The sequence below is a fragment of the Eutrema salsugineum genome, unplaced genomic scaffold (genome assembly GCF_000478725.1).
Source record: "Eutrema salsugineum unplaced genomic scaffold, Eutsalg1_0 scaffold_8, whole genome shotgun sequence".
In the NCBI taxonomy this organism is placed as follows: Eukaryota; Viridiplantae; Streptophyta; class Magnoliopsida; order Brassicales; family Brassicaceae; genus Eutrema; species Eutrema salsugineum.
In genome coordinates this window covers 4,516,810-4,535,981 of record NW_006256414.1, presented here as the reverse complement: position 1 = coordinate 4,535,981, position 19,172 = coordinate 4,516,810, and the positions used below count along the sequence as shown (strand labels likewise).

The window sequence follows — 19,172 nt, the reverse complement described above, 5'->3', positions numbered from 1 at the left end:
TCTTCATTGATAAGAATCGCATTTCCATTGACGTATCAGTTGGGAGAATGAAACGTCACCTTGTTGTTAATGTTGGGATTAACTGATGACGATACTTTTTTCCTTAAGAACTGGTAACGACATTTGAAACATTCCCACGATGGTGAGGAGTATATTTTTTACTCCACTAAAAATATTTATAATTTATTTAAATATCATTCAGCCAATAAAAAAACAATCTACAGAATATAAAAAGTCAAAAACAATAAAAATTCATTAAATTTTATATTAAAAAGTGAGAACATCAAATAACTATGAAAAAAAAACCTCCTTAAACATCAAATAAATCTGAACAGATAGAGTATTAAATTATAACAATCTTTCTAAATAAAATAAGTTTATATAAAAAATATAGTATTGTGAATCATAATATGGATAGTCTTAATTATTTTGAATTAATAACTTAAGTTAGGATTGTATTTCAGTAATTGCATAGCCATAGGAATGGTACGTGATTAGGCGGTAGCTATGCATTGCGTACCCATTAGTGAAATAATGAGACTAAAAGCTAACCTAAACAAATAATTACTTGATTTACAAGTGTCCTTTCGATTTTTTTTTTTAATGCTGAATGATACTTTATTAAGAAAATAAAAATATTGAAAAGTTTACAACAACTAAAAAAAAATATATATCAAAGAGGATCCGAAATAAATAACAACAGTTTTTATAAATATATGACCAAAAATTATGTAGATGAATGCTCAACTTTTATTTTAAGCTGATTAATTCTCCATTGAAAAATCTTTATAGAAATCCAAAAACATCTATCAACATTAATGACTGAATTAACCATAGCTACCAATTTCTTTATATTCTTTTAATAGGAGTCACTAAAACCTATATTATTTTAGTAGGAGTTCTTGAAACCATAGTTCTAAATAGTTGATTAATTAAGATTTATGAGTTTACATTCAAACCACCTTTCGGAGGAATTGTGGTTTGGGACGAAAAACTTACCAACGCCAAATGAATAATCATAAAAGAAAATAAAGCCAAAAAAAGCTGTTGTCACCATTCACTTTTACTGTCAATTACATCTTTGAAACATCTCAATTGAACCAAACATATTGTCTTCCAAAATTCATTGAAAAGAATTCGTAATAAAATAATCAAATTTTTTGTTAGATCTAAAAAAAATGAAAAAAAAAACTAACAAATCAAAAGAAACTAACTAAGCTGATATCGGAGCAATAGCCTCTGACTATCGATCTAGATCCACAAAACAAAATCTTCTTTTTTTCTCTGTTTTAGGCTAGGTTTTTTGTTCATCGCATTATAAGTGGATATTATTTATGTTAGTGTCTAATAACAATATAATTACACAACGATCCTTGATCTTTAAAGGGGAGTAATTTATTAATTTTTTGAATATAGTCTAAAATTATAAAATGGTTTTTCTATTATTTTTTTCTATTTTAGTACATATAAAAATGCAAAGAAAGAAATATTATTCTGAACTTTATTTACTGAAAAACTGAACAATAGAATAAAACCTAGATCAATGTATATTATCTAGAGTGATTTTAATCAATACTAATGGTTGGCTAAAACATTAGGTGAATAACAAAATTGATTTAAAAATTAGGTGGTTATGAGAGGGGAAACAAATTTATCCCACAATTATCTTTCTATTTTATATTTTATGCAAATTACAAAACTACTAAATAATTTTTTATGTTACGTAGCTAGTATTACTGTTCTCAACCGGTTTGAAACTTTTCATCTAAACTCACATATATACTATTTATTGTTGTTATTTTATCACAAATATATAATGTAGTTATCTTGTTAACCTAGTAATCATATCGGAATAAGTTTATGTTGTGATCTACTAACATAGTATGTTAACATATTAGCAATAATATATGATATTTGTTAATGTGCTAACAAAAATATCTAATACATGTTAACGTGTTAACAATAATATTTGTTACTTCTTAACATGCTATCTGATACTTGTTAGCATGCTAACAATATTATCTAATACCTATAATTTGTTAACGTAATATGTTAATATGCTAACAATAACATATGCTAACAATAAATGTTCTAACAATAATTTTTAACGGCATCATTTTTACAAACTTTCGACCACCGTTACTAACCACATTCACACTTTTTTACCATTATCACCATCATCAAAACCATCACCATCATCATCACCCTTTCTCAACTATTTTTTAAAACTGGAGGAGGTGAAAAAGAAATCTATTAAACAAAGAGATAAGAAGATAAACACATTCACACATTCTTTACCACTATCACCATGACCAAACACCATCACCATCATCATCACCTTTTCTCAACTATTTTTAAAACTGGAGGAGGTGAAGAAGAAATCTATTAAACAAAGAGATAAGAAGATAAAGAGAGATAAACCAAACCAACACTTGGCCGAAGAATTACGTGGTCAAAGAGAAAAAAAAAAGATAATCAAAATAAACAAAATGAGTATATGGTAAAATCTACTAGTTAATCACTGTTGAAAAAGTTGTTAGAGGTTGTCTCTAAATTTTGCTATCTGATAACACCTGATTTTGACCACTTTTATGGATCACTTTCAAAATCTTATGCAAGTGTTTTCACTCAGTTTTAAAATTTTTTTTATGTGATTTCCATGTTTTCGAGTTTCAAAAGAGTTTTCAGGATATTTGGACAAAAGGAGTATATTTGGAAGCAAAAAGCAGAACTTTGGATAAATTCAGACCATCGGAAGTTTTGAAACAAATAAAGGCTTTCTCACCGTCCGATCATCCCCAAATTTGTACACACGATAGAGGAGACAATCAGCTTTCCAATCCAATTGAAATCATAGCAATCTAACGGTTAGATCTCCATATATGGTCAATGCACTGAAGGCAAATCAATAAAATCAGAAGCTGATCCGCGGCCAAAACATCATCCACCGCGGGTGCGACATTATAGACCGCGGGGAGCCTATTTACGAGCCTCAGAAGTCCATTTTAAAGCCCAAGTCATTCCTGATGTGTCTGCTGCGTGAGGGTGTCAATTTTTACCCTAAATCAAATCAATAGCCGCAAGTGCACAGCTGATCGATTGTAGTACTTAGGGATCGAATCCACAGGGAAGGAGGATCTTTTCTGCAAAAGCCTTCGAAAGAAATATAAAGTAAGGAAGTCTAGAACCAGACAATTTTTGTGAGCGTTTTGGTGGTGTCTTTAAAACGTAAAAACCAATCTTAAAGAGAAAATACGGGAATTAAATGACCTAATAACTAAACTTAATGAAATCGACTAAAAACAAAAAAACGGCTAAACCTAATTTCTTTAATGAAAATCGATTGAAAGAACGAAAATACTAGACTAAAACTTGAATAAAAATTGGTGTAAATCTATAGGAAAGAAGGCGCTGGGTTTCAGGGAAGTTTTCTCAGGGGTATGAACGATTCAAAACATTGGTAGAGAGTAAATTTGATAAGATCTTAGCTTAAAAGTTTCGAACTAGATTCACGAACGTATGAATACTGTCGTGATCATAGACAACTATCTCTCTCAACCCTGACCAGTAGGTTTCCACTCTGGCCCTGGAAGAGAAGATGTGCATTATGTTTAAGTCTCGTTAGCATTCACTAATCGCCCATAGGTAGGTTTCCACTCCTATGTTTGTTTTGCTCTCCCAAACTAGATCTGACACCGGATGAACACTTTCGTGTCACCAAGCATCTAGATCAGATTGTCGTTTATGACGCTACTCTCATGCAATAAAAATAAATTCAGAAGAAAAAATTCTAAGATTCGGCTTCAATAGCTCATGGAATCCTCATCAAACATATGTATCCCCATCGAAAATCCTTTAGACCCAACAATAAAACTACTCAGACATGATGAACGAAATAAAAAATATAGTATTGAAAAGTAGGACAGAAATCGAAATTAAAAAAGAAAGAACAAGGGTTCAAGAGATAGATATCTCTATCCCTAAAAGCTAAAGTATAAAAACGATAAGAAAAAAAGATGGTGTCAAAGGTGATGACACGAATTAGGGTTCCTAAAACATGTATTTATAATGCTCAAGACATCTCTGGACGTCAGTTAGGGTTTCTCTAAATGAGGGAATCATTTTGGGCTTCAGAAATGGGCCTTCAAGTTCGGAGTTGGCTGGCCGCGGTCGGGAAGTGCGTGACCGCGGGGAATGGATGGTTGGCTGCAGTCGGGAAGCCTCTGACCGTGGTGAAATGGCTGTTGGCCGTGGGTGGAAATGTTTGCCGGCTAGTTTACGGGACATCTTGCTCTTCGCGTCTCTTTTGATTGAACCGTTGGATTGCCAAGCTGTAAAGTGTGCTGGAAAGCTGATACTTCCATATTTGAGATCTCCAAATTTGAGCTGGATCAGACGGTGAGAAGGCCTTCAATCGGGTGAAAATTTATGACGGCTTGACTCTGAGCTAAAAATATGGTCTTCTATCCATTTTGTTAAGCTTTTCCCTAAGTTTCCTGAAAAGAGTCTTGGAACTACAAATACTAGAAAAACGTAATAAAAGTACTTGAAAGCAATAAAAAACATAGAATAAGTATTTCAAATCGATCCATAAAAGTGGTCAAAATACGGTGTTATCAATTCCCATCATTATTCCTGCAAACCCAGGCGTTCCCGAATACTTAAGACACTATGTATACCTCTTTTAAGTCATTTGGAAGGGGTGTGCCTCATTTTGTCAAGAAGCCCTAGAGAAACTCACCCGTGAAGAGGAGCCACCAAGAAGGGCACAGTCGTCCCTCCTTCTCCACTCTGTTCTTCGTTTCTTTCCCTTGTTTATTTCGATTATCTGAAACTTTAAAAACTTCTATGATGTTAACTTCAACCATGTCTGAGTAGTTTCCCAGTTGGGTTTTTAAGGTATTTTTCAAAGGGAATTTCATGTCTTGATCTTATGCTTTGTTAGATTTAGGGTTTATAATCTTCTAGGAATCCTTCGTTCATTCTTGTTCTCTATGCTATTTCTGTTGCTAGCCACTTAGAAACTGATCTAAGTAATTGGAGCTACGAGAGTGTTGTATCGAATTACTAGACCTAGAAGTGATCGAGCGAAGTCGCTATAGGAGACGAAAGCTACCTAAAGAGAATCGCGAGTGTGGATGAATTTTGTTATTAATGCATGATCCTATTCACAGTACGAGACTGAGAGTTAATTGCCGAGTTGAGTGATTTGTTGATTAGGGTGACGAGAGTTGGTTAATCATACACACGCCAATTCGAGTTCGGGATCCTCACTAGATGATTACCTTCATAGATTTGTTTTTCTTGAGATCAGTTCATAAACCCTTGCAAAAACCTTTTTGACCCAGTGTTTAGTTCTTATTGTCTTACAATCTTTTTATTTCGTTTGCATTTAGATTTTGTGATACCAAAACCAAACCCCCCCCCCCATTTCGCTTGTTCTACACGATTTAAGTTTTGATTGGTTCGTACTGAAAGCTTAAAATTTTTGTGGTTAGACCCCTAAGTGCTATAACGCACATCTGTGCACTTGCAGATATTTAGAGTTATAAATTTAAAACGTGAAGTTAGAAGCAATCTTTGATTCTCTTAGCATCAAATTTTGGCTCCGTTGCCGAGGATTTTGATTTCTTTCATTGCTATCTTTGCTTAATTCTATAGAACTCTTTCTACTTTTTTGTTTTTTGTTTTTTGATTTTTCAGGTACTTTCTCGATAAGGGATCGAGAACATATCCCTGATCCTCTCTCTGGAGAGCACCCTTTTCTAGATAATGATCCATCTGATGACGAGATTAATGACCCAATCGATGATGCCAATGAAGTGATTGGAGAACCAAAAAATGCCAAGAAGAAAGAACAACTGATTGGAGAATGCGACGCGGCCCAAAAATTCTTCGCAGATAGACGTGTAATTTGACCACCTTTGCCTAAGGATGGCGACTCTGAAGCTACATTAGTTATCTCAAACAGTATAATGGTTGTCCCACAGAACACCCAATAGATCACATTGATAACTTTAAAGATCTGTGTTCAACCATAATGAGAAATACAGATTAAGATATGTGCGTCCTTTTTCCATTATCTGTAACTAGTAGAGCTAGTAAATGGCAAACCTTGTCACATGCATCCATAAAAACGTGGAAAGAGTGTAGAGAGGCTTTTCTAAGTCACTTTTACACTAGAGATCGTTTCAATCTCTTAAGGGACAAGATACAAAAATTTCAGCAGAAGGACATAGAGGACCTCTACGACGCTTGGGATAGATTCAGAGACTACCAGAGAGATTTTCCACACCATGGGTTCTCCGAGGAGCGTTTAATGACCATCTTCTACCATAGAGTTAATGAAGAACTGAAGTTTTCTTTTGATACCTCTAGAAATGAAACTTTTCCACTAGATCTGTAGATGAGGCTCACGCCTATATCACTAATCTAGCTGGAAGTATCAGAAATAGAAGGCTTCTAATCCAATCTAGATGTCCTAAGATCAAGGAAGAAGAATCATCTGCTGATAAAAAAATGTCTAAAACAGATTTTGGAATGTCTCAAGATGATCCTAAGTAAGCCTGGTTCAATTCATAACCCTGATGATGGAAGCAACCATAATGAGCCTCACATTGAGAAGATGAACAACTCTGAGGTGAAAAATAACTTCCAAACCCAGGAGATGATGCAGACTGCTGATGTTTGCCAGATTGAAGAGGCTGAGAAGAATCAACTCCACCAGGGGTGTGAGCCTCTCAACCGCGGCAAAGCTGGCATCCACCACGGGTGAGAAGCTTTTGACTGCGGCCAAGAAGGACTCCACCGCAGCCGCGACTCCTTTACCCGCGGCCAGCCTGATTTTCAATCTCCTTTCCAACCTTATTTCGAGCAAACCCAATTTGATCAATCCAATCCGGCATTCCCTCCTTACTATCCTTTTTCCAAGATTGATGAACTTAAAAAAGAGGTTAACAGACTCGAAAAGGAGATGGAGATTCGATCAGAAAGACATGAGGATGCTATTAACAAGGTCTCCACCCTTTTTCTTCTTCAGATTAGTAATGAATCAAAAGAAACGAATTCTTCCGTTAATGATCTTGATGAACCTTTTTCTGAAAAATGAATGAATTGGAGACCTCTGATCACTCAAAGGAAATTACCCTCAGGAGTGGTTTAAGAAACCAGAGTAACCAAAAGATTTCGAGGAATGAGAAAAAGGAGGAGTTTCAGCTGAAAGTGAACGTGCTGTAGTGATCGAAAGAGAGGAAGAAAAGGAAAAAAGAAGACATTCCTCAAGAAATTCCTGAAGAAGAACCTATACCGCCTCCGCATACTCGCGTCTACAAGCCTAAACCACCTTACCCACGAGCCGTGAAAGTACCAAAGAAAAAGAAAGAAAGGGCTGAGCTAAAAGAGCTAATCGAGCAATTAACTGTGAGATTGCCTTTTATTGAAGTTTGTGCAATGATACCTGCTCTAAGGAAGTACATGAAAGGCATTCTAGCAAATTCTCTAGCATTAGAAGAAGGCTTTATGATGATAACTCATGAATGTAGTTCCATCCTACAAAACCATATCCCTTAGAAGAAGAAGAAGATCTGGGAAGTTTTGTACTCTCTTGCACAATCAAGAATATGACTTTCGAACGTTCTCTATGGGATTTGGGATCAAGCATCAACATGATGTCACTCTCAGTTGCAAAACGTTAAGGATATCATACTTTCCAGCCCAAAAAAATTTCACTGATTCTTGTCGATCGATCAATCAGATCCCCGGAAGGAGTCCTGGTTTATGTATCAGTAATGATAGGAGAAAACTATATTCTGACTAATTTCGTAGTGCTTGAAGTAGAAAGGGAGCCCAATATGATCCTCTCATACTTGGTAGACCATTCTTATCAACTACAGGGGCAATAATAAATGTTCCGGAAGAAAAGATAGATCTCCACCTACGCAGCCTGGTTATGCAGTTTGATATGAACAAAGATCTTGGGAAATTAACTTTAGATGGCAGAATTTGCTGTATTGATGAGTTTAATGAGATCACTGAAGGAGTTTATGAAGAAAATTTTCTTAACGATCCCTTAAAAATCATCCTCACAACCACAAATGATGAGCGCAGCCTGCTTGAAGAAGTTTCGAAAGAGTGTGCGCAGATGCTTGATAAATCCGAGGATTACGCGAAACTTATGAACTACCTCGACCTGAATGAGGAAACTCATATCCCTACTCCTCCAAAAGATACCTTGGCAGCTATAATAGACCCATGGAGCAAGCTCAAAGCCCCAAAAGTCGAGCGTAAACCTCTTCCTGATGGACTCAAGTATGCTTTTCTTGGACCAAACTCAACTTATTATGTCATCATAAATTCTGGTCTAAGTAGAGCTGAAACTGCTATGATGTTGAAATATCATTTTCCCTTATCCTTCATTAATCAAATGCTAGAAAGATTAGCAATTCATGAATACTACCGTTTTCTGGACGGTTACTCTGGATTTTTCCAAATTCCTATTAGGCCAGAAGATCAAAAAAAGACGACATTCACCAATCCATACGGAAATGTTTCCTACCGGCGAATGCCTTTTGGATTGTGTAATGCACCTGCAACCTTTCAGCGATGCATGATGTCTATTTTCACCAATTTTATAGAAGATTTCATGAAGGTCTTCATGGATGATTTCTCTGTCTATGGATCCTCTTTTGAAAAATGCTTGGCAAACTTAGGGAAAGTTCTGCAGCGTTGTGAAGACAAGCATCTTGTCCTAAACTGGGAAAAATGTCACTTCATAGTTCGAGAAAGAATTGTGCTTGGACATAAAATATCTAGTAAAGGTATTGAAGTTGATAAAGTAAAAATTGAAGTCATGACTAGTCTACAACCTCCAACTAATGCGAAGGGTATCTGAAGTTTCTTGGGACATGCCGGATTTTATAGGCGATTTATAAAAGACTTCTCTGAAATTGGTAGGCCTCTTACACGTCTACAATGCAAAGAAACGAACTTTGAGTTTGATGATGAATGCTTAGCAGCGTTCCATAAGATCAAAAACGCTCTTGTTTTTGCTCCAGTTGTGCAGCCACCCGATTGGGAACAACCATTCAAAATCATGTGTGATGCAAGTGATTTTGCAGTCGGAGTTGTGCTTGGTGAGCGGAAAGAAAAGAAACTGCACGCAATCTACTATGCGAGTAGAACTTTGGATGAAGCTCAATGCAATTATGCGACTACGGAGAAGGAGCTCTTAGATGTCGTTTTTGCATCTGAGAAGTTTCGATCTTATCTTGTCGGGTCTAAGGTCCTCATTCATACCGACCATGCTGCAATCAAGTATCTCATGTCTCAGAAAGATGTCAAACCAAGGCTGATCATATGGATACTCTTGCTGCAAGAGTTTAATATTGAAATCCGAGATCGGAAAAGAGCAGATTATGGAGTAGCAAATCATCTTTCTAGAATTTGAGTGGAAGAGAAACTCCCTTTGAATTATATTTTTCCAGAAGAAAATGTCTACGCTATAGATACTATACCTATTATCGTGCAAGAAAAGTCATCCTAACCTCCTATGCGACAGTCAGATGCTGTTGACACCCCATGGTTTAGGCACATAGCGAGTTACTTAGCCGTAGACATCGAACCTCCACATTTTTTTGCTATAGAAAGAAGAAATTATTGAGGGAAGTTCGGCACTATTTATGGGATGAACCTTTTCTCTATAAGAGATGTGTAGATGTTTTATTCAGAAAGTATGTCGCCGGAGAAGAAATGGAAGGAATACTGTTTGGATGCCATAGTTCAGCATATGCAGGACATTTTGCGATACTATACCTATTATCGTGCAAGAAAAGTCATCCTAACCTCCTATGCGACAGTCAGATGCTGTTGACACCCCATGGTTTAGGCACATAGCGAGTTACTTAGCCGTAGACATCGAACCTCCACATTTTTTTGCTATAGAAAGAAGAAATTATTGAGGGAAGTTCGGCACTATTTATGGGATGAACCTTTTCTCTATAAGAGATGTGTAGATGTTTTATTCAGAAAGTATGTCGCCGAAGAAGAAATGGAAGGAATACTGTTTGGATGCCATAGTTCAACATATGCAGGACATTTTGCAACTTGTAAATCAGTTTCCAAGGTCATTCAAGCGGGTTTCTGGTGGCCTACTATGTTCAAAGACACTCATGCCTACATCTCATGTTGTTATTCATGCCAACGAATGGGCAATATCATTAAGAGGAATGAGATGCCTCAAAACTTCATTCTCGAAGTCAAAATCTTTGATGTAAGGGGAACTGATTTCATGGAACATTTCCAACTTCTTTTGGAAACCAATACATCTTAGTAGTGGTAGATTATGTCTCTAAATGGGTAGAAGCAGTTGCCCTACTAATAATGCAAAAGTGGTTGTAAAGCTGTTTAAATCAATCATTTTTCCTTGCTTTGGAATTCCTCAGACTGTAATAAACGATGGAGGATTCCATTTCATCAACAGAGTTTTCGAAAATCTGCTCAAAAAGAACGGGGTCATGCATAAGTTACATCCCTATATCATCCCCAGACAAGTGGACAAGTGGAAATCTCTAACAAAGAGATCAAGTCGATTCTGCAAAAGACGATCGGCGTAAATCGCAAGGATTGGTCTGAAAAACTCAAAAATGCACTTTGTGCCTATCAGACAGCATACAAAACTCATTTAGAGACAACACCGTTCAATCTTGTTTATGGGAAAGCATGTCACATTCCTGTAGAGCTCGAGTACAAAGCACAATGGACTATTAAGGAGATGAACATGAACTTTAAGGCAGCTGGAGAAAGAAGAATGCGTCAAATTCATGAGTTAGAAGAAATCAGGCAGAATGCCTATGAGAAATCCACGATATACAAGGAGAAGACGAAGGCATATCACGACAGAGGAATCATACATCGATCTTTTCCCCTAAATGACAAGGTTTTTCTTTTCACTTCTCGCCTTAAGCTTCTTCCAGGAAAGCTGCGATCAAGATGGTCTGGACCTTTGACAATAAAGGAAGTCAAACCGTATAGAGCACTCGTTCTATGGGGCAAGATGCGAGATACATTCGTCATTAACAGACAACATGTCAAACCATACCTCGCAGTAGAAGAAAGAGAATAAATGCTCTTGGCAGATCCACCAGGCTAAAGCATCATCAAAATCAAGTTAATGACTTTACGCAAGCGTTTAGTGGGAGGCAACCTACTTGTTATTTTACTTATTCCCTTTGCATTTTCTATTTTTTCTGCTTTGCTTTTGTCTTCTGTTATTTCAGATTTTAAGGCAAAGATATTAAAGGGTAAACAGGAATCACGAACCAGAAAACACATCGAGAGCCGCAGAATATCGCCAGGTAAGTACACCTAACATTCCAAATTTCAGTCCATAATTATCCCGTCCTCTCACAGATTTATCACACTGGGGGCAGTGTGATATAAGTTTGGGGGAGGATGTTCATCCCTTACTAACAAAATTTGGTTTGTTTTGAGTTTATATTTCATAAAAGATCCATCATAAAAAAAAATTCAAACGGTTTTCAAATCAGGAACACAAGACCCATGTGCTTTTAGGCTTTACATGATAGTTCTTTTTGTGGTTAGTACTAGACTAGGCGGTAGCTAGAGTACTTACACTACGAACTCCCACCAGAGGATTTCTATTCATGGAGATTTTTTCTGACAGGATATACTAGCTCATTTCACTTAAACTTAATCTTGACATCTAATTTTCTCATCATTGGATTTAGGCAGACATCATGATATACATCTAGGACATCTTTACCTTATTGCCACCACTCTTTATTGTTCTAGATGGCCAGTTCATCTTTAGCTGGTACCACACCCTTAACACAAACCTTTATGTTCAAATCTCATGCATTCTTTCTTTAGTTTGTATCGACAGACATGTGCAAAAACGCCGGAGAGGGAAGAACAACATAGTTTTCAGTCACTCAAAATAAAGTCTGAAGGAATTTAGGAAAGAAGAGTATCAGGAATCCTATCAATCTTAATGATGCCTCAAAAAGCTCATTCATAAAGGTAAATTTCGTGCCTCCTAAGACTCTACATCTAAAGGCGGTTTCCCCTTCAAAAAAAAATCGAAAAAGAATGAAAGGAGCAAATGCTATAAGTATTCAAATGTGGAGTATTGGTTTTAAAACCTGGACAAAAATCTAAGTATGGGGGAGTTATGGAAAGAACCTGAAGGAAGGAGATCAGAAATTTTAAGGCAAGAATAAAGTGACTGGAAATTGTGGATGTCAACAACTCAATCCTCTCTTGCTGTTTTGCATAATATCTTGTCTCTCCAGAAAAATGTAACCCTAGATACTGAGAACCTCACCCCTATAAAGCCATTATTTTGAATATCCAGCCTTGATTGCTTTGCTGAATCCCTTTTGATGAGAACCACTGGAAATTTTAAAAGAATGTTAAGAGCTAGTTGACTGTAAGTTATGTCTAAGTGTATAGACTTTCGCATGACGGATCAACGGACTAGTTATGTCTGTACTTTAGTGAAAAGTTTCTAGACTATACCCAAGCTTCAAAAACGTGGCCGCCTAGCCGATTAATCGGCCGCCTAGGCGCAAGTCGGTGAAGGTCCGCCGCGATTAGGTCTTGTGCGGTGTATTCGGCGGTCAACTGCATAATGGAGAAAGTCAACGCTTTTTTTTTTTTAAATTGGTGTCATAGTTGTTAAAAATCATCACAATTTTTTGGGCTTCAAAATTTTTTGGCTCATTATTTTTATAAAATTTTCAGCCCAAAAACTATTCTTCCCAAAATTAAACACTAATCAAAGAACTAAACCCTTAATCGATTGCTAAACAACCTAAATTTCATCTTAAACCTTCAAATCAGCAGAAATCCAAGAACACTGAGGCAAATCGACATCATATCAAGGTATGTAAGCTCTTAAACCTTTGATTTTATCTTCATTTCGATTTCAAAGTATGTAAGCTTTGTGTTAAACCATATTGTCGATGTTTTTTTGTTGGTTCAGATGGATAAGCCACCTCCTGCTTTGAAGTGGAACTCTCATGATGTTGGATGGGAATATGGAGTCTTAAACGACCCAAAGAATCCAGACAAAGTGAAGTGCTTGCTGTGTGGAAATGAATTTTTTGGTGGTGTGCATCGGTTAAAACTACACATTGCGCACAAAAAAGGAGTGGTGTCTTCATGTCCTGTATCGACTAAAGCTGATCAAGAGAAGTGTATGAAAGCCATTGATGAATCAAAGGAGAAGAAAAATCTGAAAAGGAAACTTGAAGAAGCTTTGAGGGCAGAAGTCAACATTAAGAAAGGAAACAATGTCGACGAGCTGGAAGAAGAGCTTGGAACTCTTAATGCTCCTCACTTCCAAGGTCCTATGGATCGGTTTGCCAGCAACATTAATCCTGAAGCTTCATTGGCTACACAGAAACGGCAGGAGAGTATTCATGATGCAATTTCAAAGGAGAAGACTCATGCTGTCCGACAATATTGTTCAAGATGGGTTTATCATGCTGCTATTTCATTCAATGCCATTGACAATGATGCTTTCAAGCTGTGTTGTGAAGCTCTTGGTCAGTTCGGACCTGGTTGGGTACCACCAAGCCAGTATCAGCTGCGTGAACCATTGCTGAATGAGGATGTACAGAGGACAAAAGAAAAGCTGAAGGTGCTGGAAGAAGAGTGGGATAGAGAAGGTTGCTCAGTGATGACGGACTCTTGGACTGATATGAAAAGGAGAAGCATCATGAACTTGTGTGTGAATTCAAGAGGAGGCACATGTTTTCTCTCATCAAAGGACACCTCTAAGGATTCTCATACAGGTGAGTACATCTTTAAATACATTGATGGTTGCATTGAAGAATTAGGAGCAACTAGAATAGTGCAAGTTGTGACTGATAATGCAAAAAACAATGTTGCTGCTGCAAAGATGCTGAAAGAGAAGAGGCCGACCATTTTTTGGAGTGGATGTGCGGCTCACACACTCGATCTGATGCTTGAGGGAGTTTCAAAGTTGCAAAATTTTGACAAAGTCATCAGCCAAGCAAAAGCAGCCACCATCTTCATCTATGCTCATCATAAGACCCTGAATATGATGAGAACCTACACAAAGAAAAGGGATATTGTGAGACCTGGAGCAACAAGATTTGCTACTTGTTTTTTGACTCTCCACAGCTTGTATGAGAAAAAAGCTCAGTTGAAGTCAATGTTCACAAGTGATGAGTGGCATGAATGCACTCATTCAAAGGCGCTGAAGGGAAAGAATGTGTTTGAGACTATTATGAGTTTTGGATTCTGGAATTCTGTGATGATGGTGTTGAAAATATTCAGCCCTTTGGTGAAGGTGCTAAGGCTGGCCGATGGAGAGAAGATACCTTCTATGGGTTTTATTTATGGCGAGATTTTAGAAGCTAGGAAGTGTATCAAGGAACCTTGTGATCATGTTGAGAGGAATTATCAGCCTGTGTTTAAGATCATTGTTGATAAGATGAAAGGTAGGTAGATTCTCCATTACATGTGGTTGCATTCTTCTTAAACCCTTATTACTTCTACAAAGACCCCACTATCCAGTTTGACATGGTCATTGTGGAAGGATTCATGAGCTGTGTGGAGACTTTTTACTATGGTAACTTTGAGAATCAAGATAAGATTATGAATCATGAACTTTGTCTCTACAAGAACAAAGTTGGTTTGTTTGGCAATCGGTTAGCACTTAAAGGTTGTGAAACCAGAGATGACAAGTTTAATCTAGGTATTTTTTTTGTTCTCATAAGTGTTCTTATTCAAATTTTAAACAATAAAATATCTTAAATTGTCACAGGAAACTGGTGGTCAACCTATGGATGTGGTGCACCAAATTTGCAGAAATTAGCAACAAGAATACTTGCATCGATCTCTAGTTCATCTGGGTGTGAAAGAAATTGGAGCTGCTTTGAATCGGTTAGTATATGACTTTACAAAGTTTTTTAAAAGTTTATATTGTAGCTGCTTTGAATTGGTTAGTGTCTTGTTTTTTTTTGCAGATCCACACAAAAAAAAAGGAATAGACTAGATGTTAGTCGGTTAAACAGTAGTCTATGTCCAGTAATGCCAAGCTATTCAACAAGCAAAAAAAATCAGAGAGCAAAACGCAGATGCCATCTTCGAAGATGGTAATGAAGACACTGTGGAAGAATGGATTGTTGGACCAAGATTGGAAGACCAAGACAGTGATGTGAACTTGGTTCTAGCCGCACAATTTCCATGAATAAGAGACATCTATGATGATGACTTCGAGTCTGAACCAGAAGATGCTGTTGACTTCGAGTTTGAACCTCATTTATAGCAAGAGGTTCCTCTGTTTCGTGACTCTCAAAACTAGTTCATCAGGTTAGTAAAAAGGTTCTTAAACTCTTTGACTTCTTCTGTTTTTTAATTATTCTAATGCACTTCTGTTGTTGTTTGTTGTATCGATGCTTCTGGTTTGTTTCATTATGCTTTTGATGTTTCTTTATGCTTTGATGAAAATTGCTTGCAATGCTTAATGCTTTTGATGTTTCATTATGTTTGATGTGTGCAATGCTCTTAAGTTAAGTGACTAGTGTTCTTTAAAACGTCTTTGATAATTTGGCAGTTTGGTTCTTAAGTTAAGTGACTAATGTGCTTTTGTTCTTAACTTATTATGTTTCATTAACAATTTTTTATTTGGTTTTAAACTTTTAACAGGTTTACTAAGTTACAAGATCAAAGACATGTAGAAGTCCAAAACACATGGTAACTTGATCATTGGAGAAAGAAAGGATGAAGATGTTGTTGTCCTTCAAGTTTTTTTTTTGTATTCTCATGATCAAGACCATTCTTCTTTTTTGTATCATCATGTGATTGGACTTTTTTTTTTCTCTTTTGAACATTTATGTCCATTTGATCTTGACTTCTTTATGCATTTCAAGTTTAAGGATGGTATTATGTTTTACATTTCATTTCATGTTTCTATATATGATAATATCAAACTAGACTTATGACTTATCACATTCTTGAACAAAATATGTGAATTTATAAAAAAACTAATGAAATTAACAAAAATAAAACAAAAGAAAAATTAATCACTGCTTAATTGTTGATTAATCAGTGATTTCCGGCCTCGACGCTCCTCAGTGACCGGGCCGCCCGCCTAGCGCCTAGCGAACATTCGAGCACTGACTATACCTGATCTGAGCATAATGATTGACTTTAGTTTAGAAGCATGGTCTCTGAGATTTGGTTAGTTCCTGCATTTTAACCCTCTTTTCTAGGGTATATCTTTGTTTGTTTGAGGACAAACAAGTGTACTCTAGGGGGAGTTGATCACCATGATTTTGACCACTTTTATGGATCACTTTCAATATCTTATGGAGGTTTTTTCACTCAGTTTTAAAGCTTTTCTAAGTGATTTCTATGTTTTAGAGTTTCGAAAGAGTTTTCAAGATATTTGGACAAAACGAGTGTACTTGGAAGCAAAAAGCACAACATTGGATAAATTTAGACCGCCGGAAGTTTGGAATCAAATGGAGGCATTCCCACCGTCTGATCATCCCCATATTTGTACACACGATAGAGGAGACAATCAGCTTTCCAATGCAAGTGGAACCAAAGAAATCTAACAGTTAGATCTCTAGATATGGTCAATGCACTGAAAGCAAATCAACACAGTCGGAAGTTGACCGGTGGCCAAAACATCATCCACCGCGGGTGCGACATTATAGACCGCGGGGAGCCTATTTCCGAGCCTCAGAAGCCGATTTTAAAACCCAAGTCATTCTCATCATTATTCCTGTTAATCCTAGGCATTCCCGAAGTCTCAAGACACTACATATACCTCTTTTAAGACATTTCGAAGGGGTGTGCCTCATTTTGTCAAGAAGCCCTAGAGAAACTCACTCGCGAAGAGGAGCCACCGAGAGGGGCACCAGGGCACCATCAGCCCTCCTTCTCTGTTCTGTTCTTCATTTCTTTCCCTTGTTTATTTTGATTTTCTGCAACTCTAAAAACTTCTATGATGTTAACTTCAACTATGTCTGAGTAGTTTTCCAGTTGGGTTTTTAAGGGATTTTTTATAGAATTTCATGTCTTGATCTTATGCTTTGTTAGATTTTGGGTTTATAATCTTCTAGGAGTTCTTCGTTCATTCTTGTTCTCTATGCTATTTCTGTTGCTAGCCGCTTAGAAACTGATATAAGTAATTAGAGCCACGAGAGTGTTGTATCAAATTGCCAGACCAAGAAGTGATCAAGCAAAGTCGCTATATGAGACGAAAGCTACTTATAGAGAATCGCGAGCGTGAATGAATTCTGTTATTAATGCATGATCTTATTCGCGGCACGAGAGCAAGAGTTAATTGCCGAGTTGAGTGATTTGTTGATTAGGGTGACGAGAGTTGGTTAATCATACACACGTCTATTCGAGTTCGGTATCCTCACTAGATGATTATCTTCATCGATTTATTTTTCTTGAGATCAGTTCACGAACCCCTGCAAAAACCCTTTAGACCCAGTGTTTAGTTCATATTGTTTTACAATCTTTTTATTTTGTTTGCATTTAGATTTAATGACACCAAAACCAACCCCCCTATTTCGCTTGTTCTACTAGATTTAAGTTTTGATTGATTCGTACTGAAAGCTAAAATTTTCTGTGGTTAGATCTCTAAGTGCTACAACGCATATCTGTGCACTTCCAGATATTTAGGGTTATAAATTTAAAACGTGAAGGTAGAAGTAACCCTTGATTCTCTTAGCATAACTATTATGTTTTGGTATCTATTTCTATTACTCTATATATTATTTGAGAAAGATTGTTAAAAAAAAAAAAAACATTAACTTGACATGTGAATTTTAAATCTGACATGACATATCATCATCATATAGTTTTTAAGACATTTAAAAAAAAAGTTTCAATTACTGGAATAATTCATTCAAATCATTTACCTAAAATTTATGTTTCACTTGATTAAATATGCATGCATAATCATATAAAATCTTTTTCATATTCTATCATTACTAAACTGAAATATATATATATATATATATATATTTGCATATATACTGTTAAATCAATATTCGTTTTTAAGTTAAAAAAGTAAATCAAGTTTTTTTAAATGTGATATATATTATTCTTACAAATCTTTTATTTAGCTGCTCCAATTTTTTTTCTTTGGTGCAAATTCTTAAGTTACATACAAATTTAGGATAATATGGTATAATCTAAAAGTTTTGCATATTAAAATTCAAGTTATAATCTGAGATTAGCATTATTTTGCATCTTCAATTTCAAATCATGTTAATTATATGTTAAATTTAAGTATAAAAAATTGCATATTCAAATCAAATTGCAAAACTGCATATTAGCAATGTTTATATAAGGGATTACGTTTAATCCAACATAGTCCAAACTAAATTATTTGGTCAACTAAATTAGGACCTAATTATGCATTTACCTAACTACTTAGATAACAGAAAAAGTGTCTTACACTAATCAATGCCTGTAGCCACGATTGTAAAAGGCCATAGATTTTAAAAATATGTAATTTAACATGATACTTTACACTAATGTTTCCTATTATTACTCATAACTAAGAATACTCTCCAGCTACTCTACATATGTCATATCAAAATCTGTGTATAACTTATTAAATTTTAAAAAATTCTGTTTTTCCTCAGAAACAACCAAGATATCATCTATATTTTTTTTTTCTCCCAGATATCACCTATATATATATATATATATATATAATGAAATATATTTAAGTATGTCGTATTAGTATATATCGAAATGGTATTCTTTTGAATATCTGGGCATACTAGAGAGTAGAGGTCAGTATTATGCGCTTAGGTAAAACCGTAAAGTAAATAATTTTTGTAAACGTATTAATCGCTTTAACTATATAAATCTAGAAATGTGTAATACCGAAGAACAAACAAAAAAAATAGTTAAAATGTTTTCAGACTAACACGTATTTTTTTTTAATTTTTATTTTACTTATTCTCTAGCTATGTGTTAATTGCAGATGTCAAATTATAATGTACATAAACCGTAATGGATCTTATATAATTAATACATGATAGTATTTTATTCCTACATAATGAATGGCGTGAATCATCATCTAATGTTTTAATATATAAGAGAATCACTACGGACATGGACAACTATTATATGGCTCCATAATTTGT

At 35.8% G+C, this 19,172-nt stretch overlaps 1 protein-coding gene across 1 annotated transcript; it reads left to right on the top strand.

Annotated features, from left to right (window-relative positions):
* The first annotated feature begins 10,349 nt into the window (after positions 1–10,349).
* On the top strand, positions 10,350–15,238 carry LOC18009814. Its single transcript, XM_024158018.1, has 10 exons — positions 10,350–10,442; positions 10,544–10,882; positions 13,001–13,214; positions 13,365–13,437; positions 13,478–13,495; positions 13,547–13,553; positions 13,607–14,486; positions 14,549–14,743; positions 14,813–14,900; positions 15,112–15,238. The coding sequence occupies exons 1-10, from the start codon at positions 10,350–10,352 to the stop codon at positions 15,236–15,238; spliced, it is 2,034 nt and encodes a 677-aa protein (XP_024013786.1).
* Positions 15,239–19,172: the final 3,934 nt, after the last annotated feature.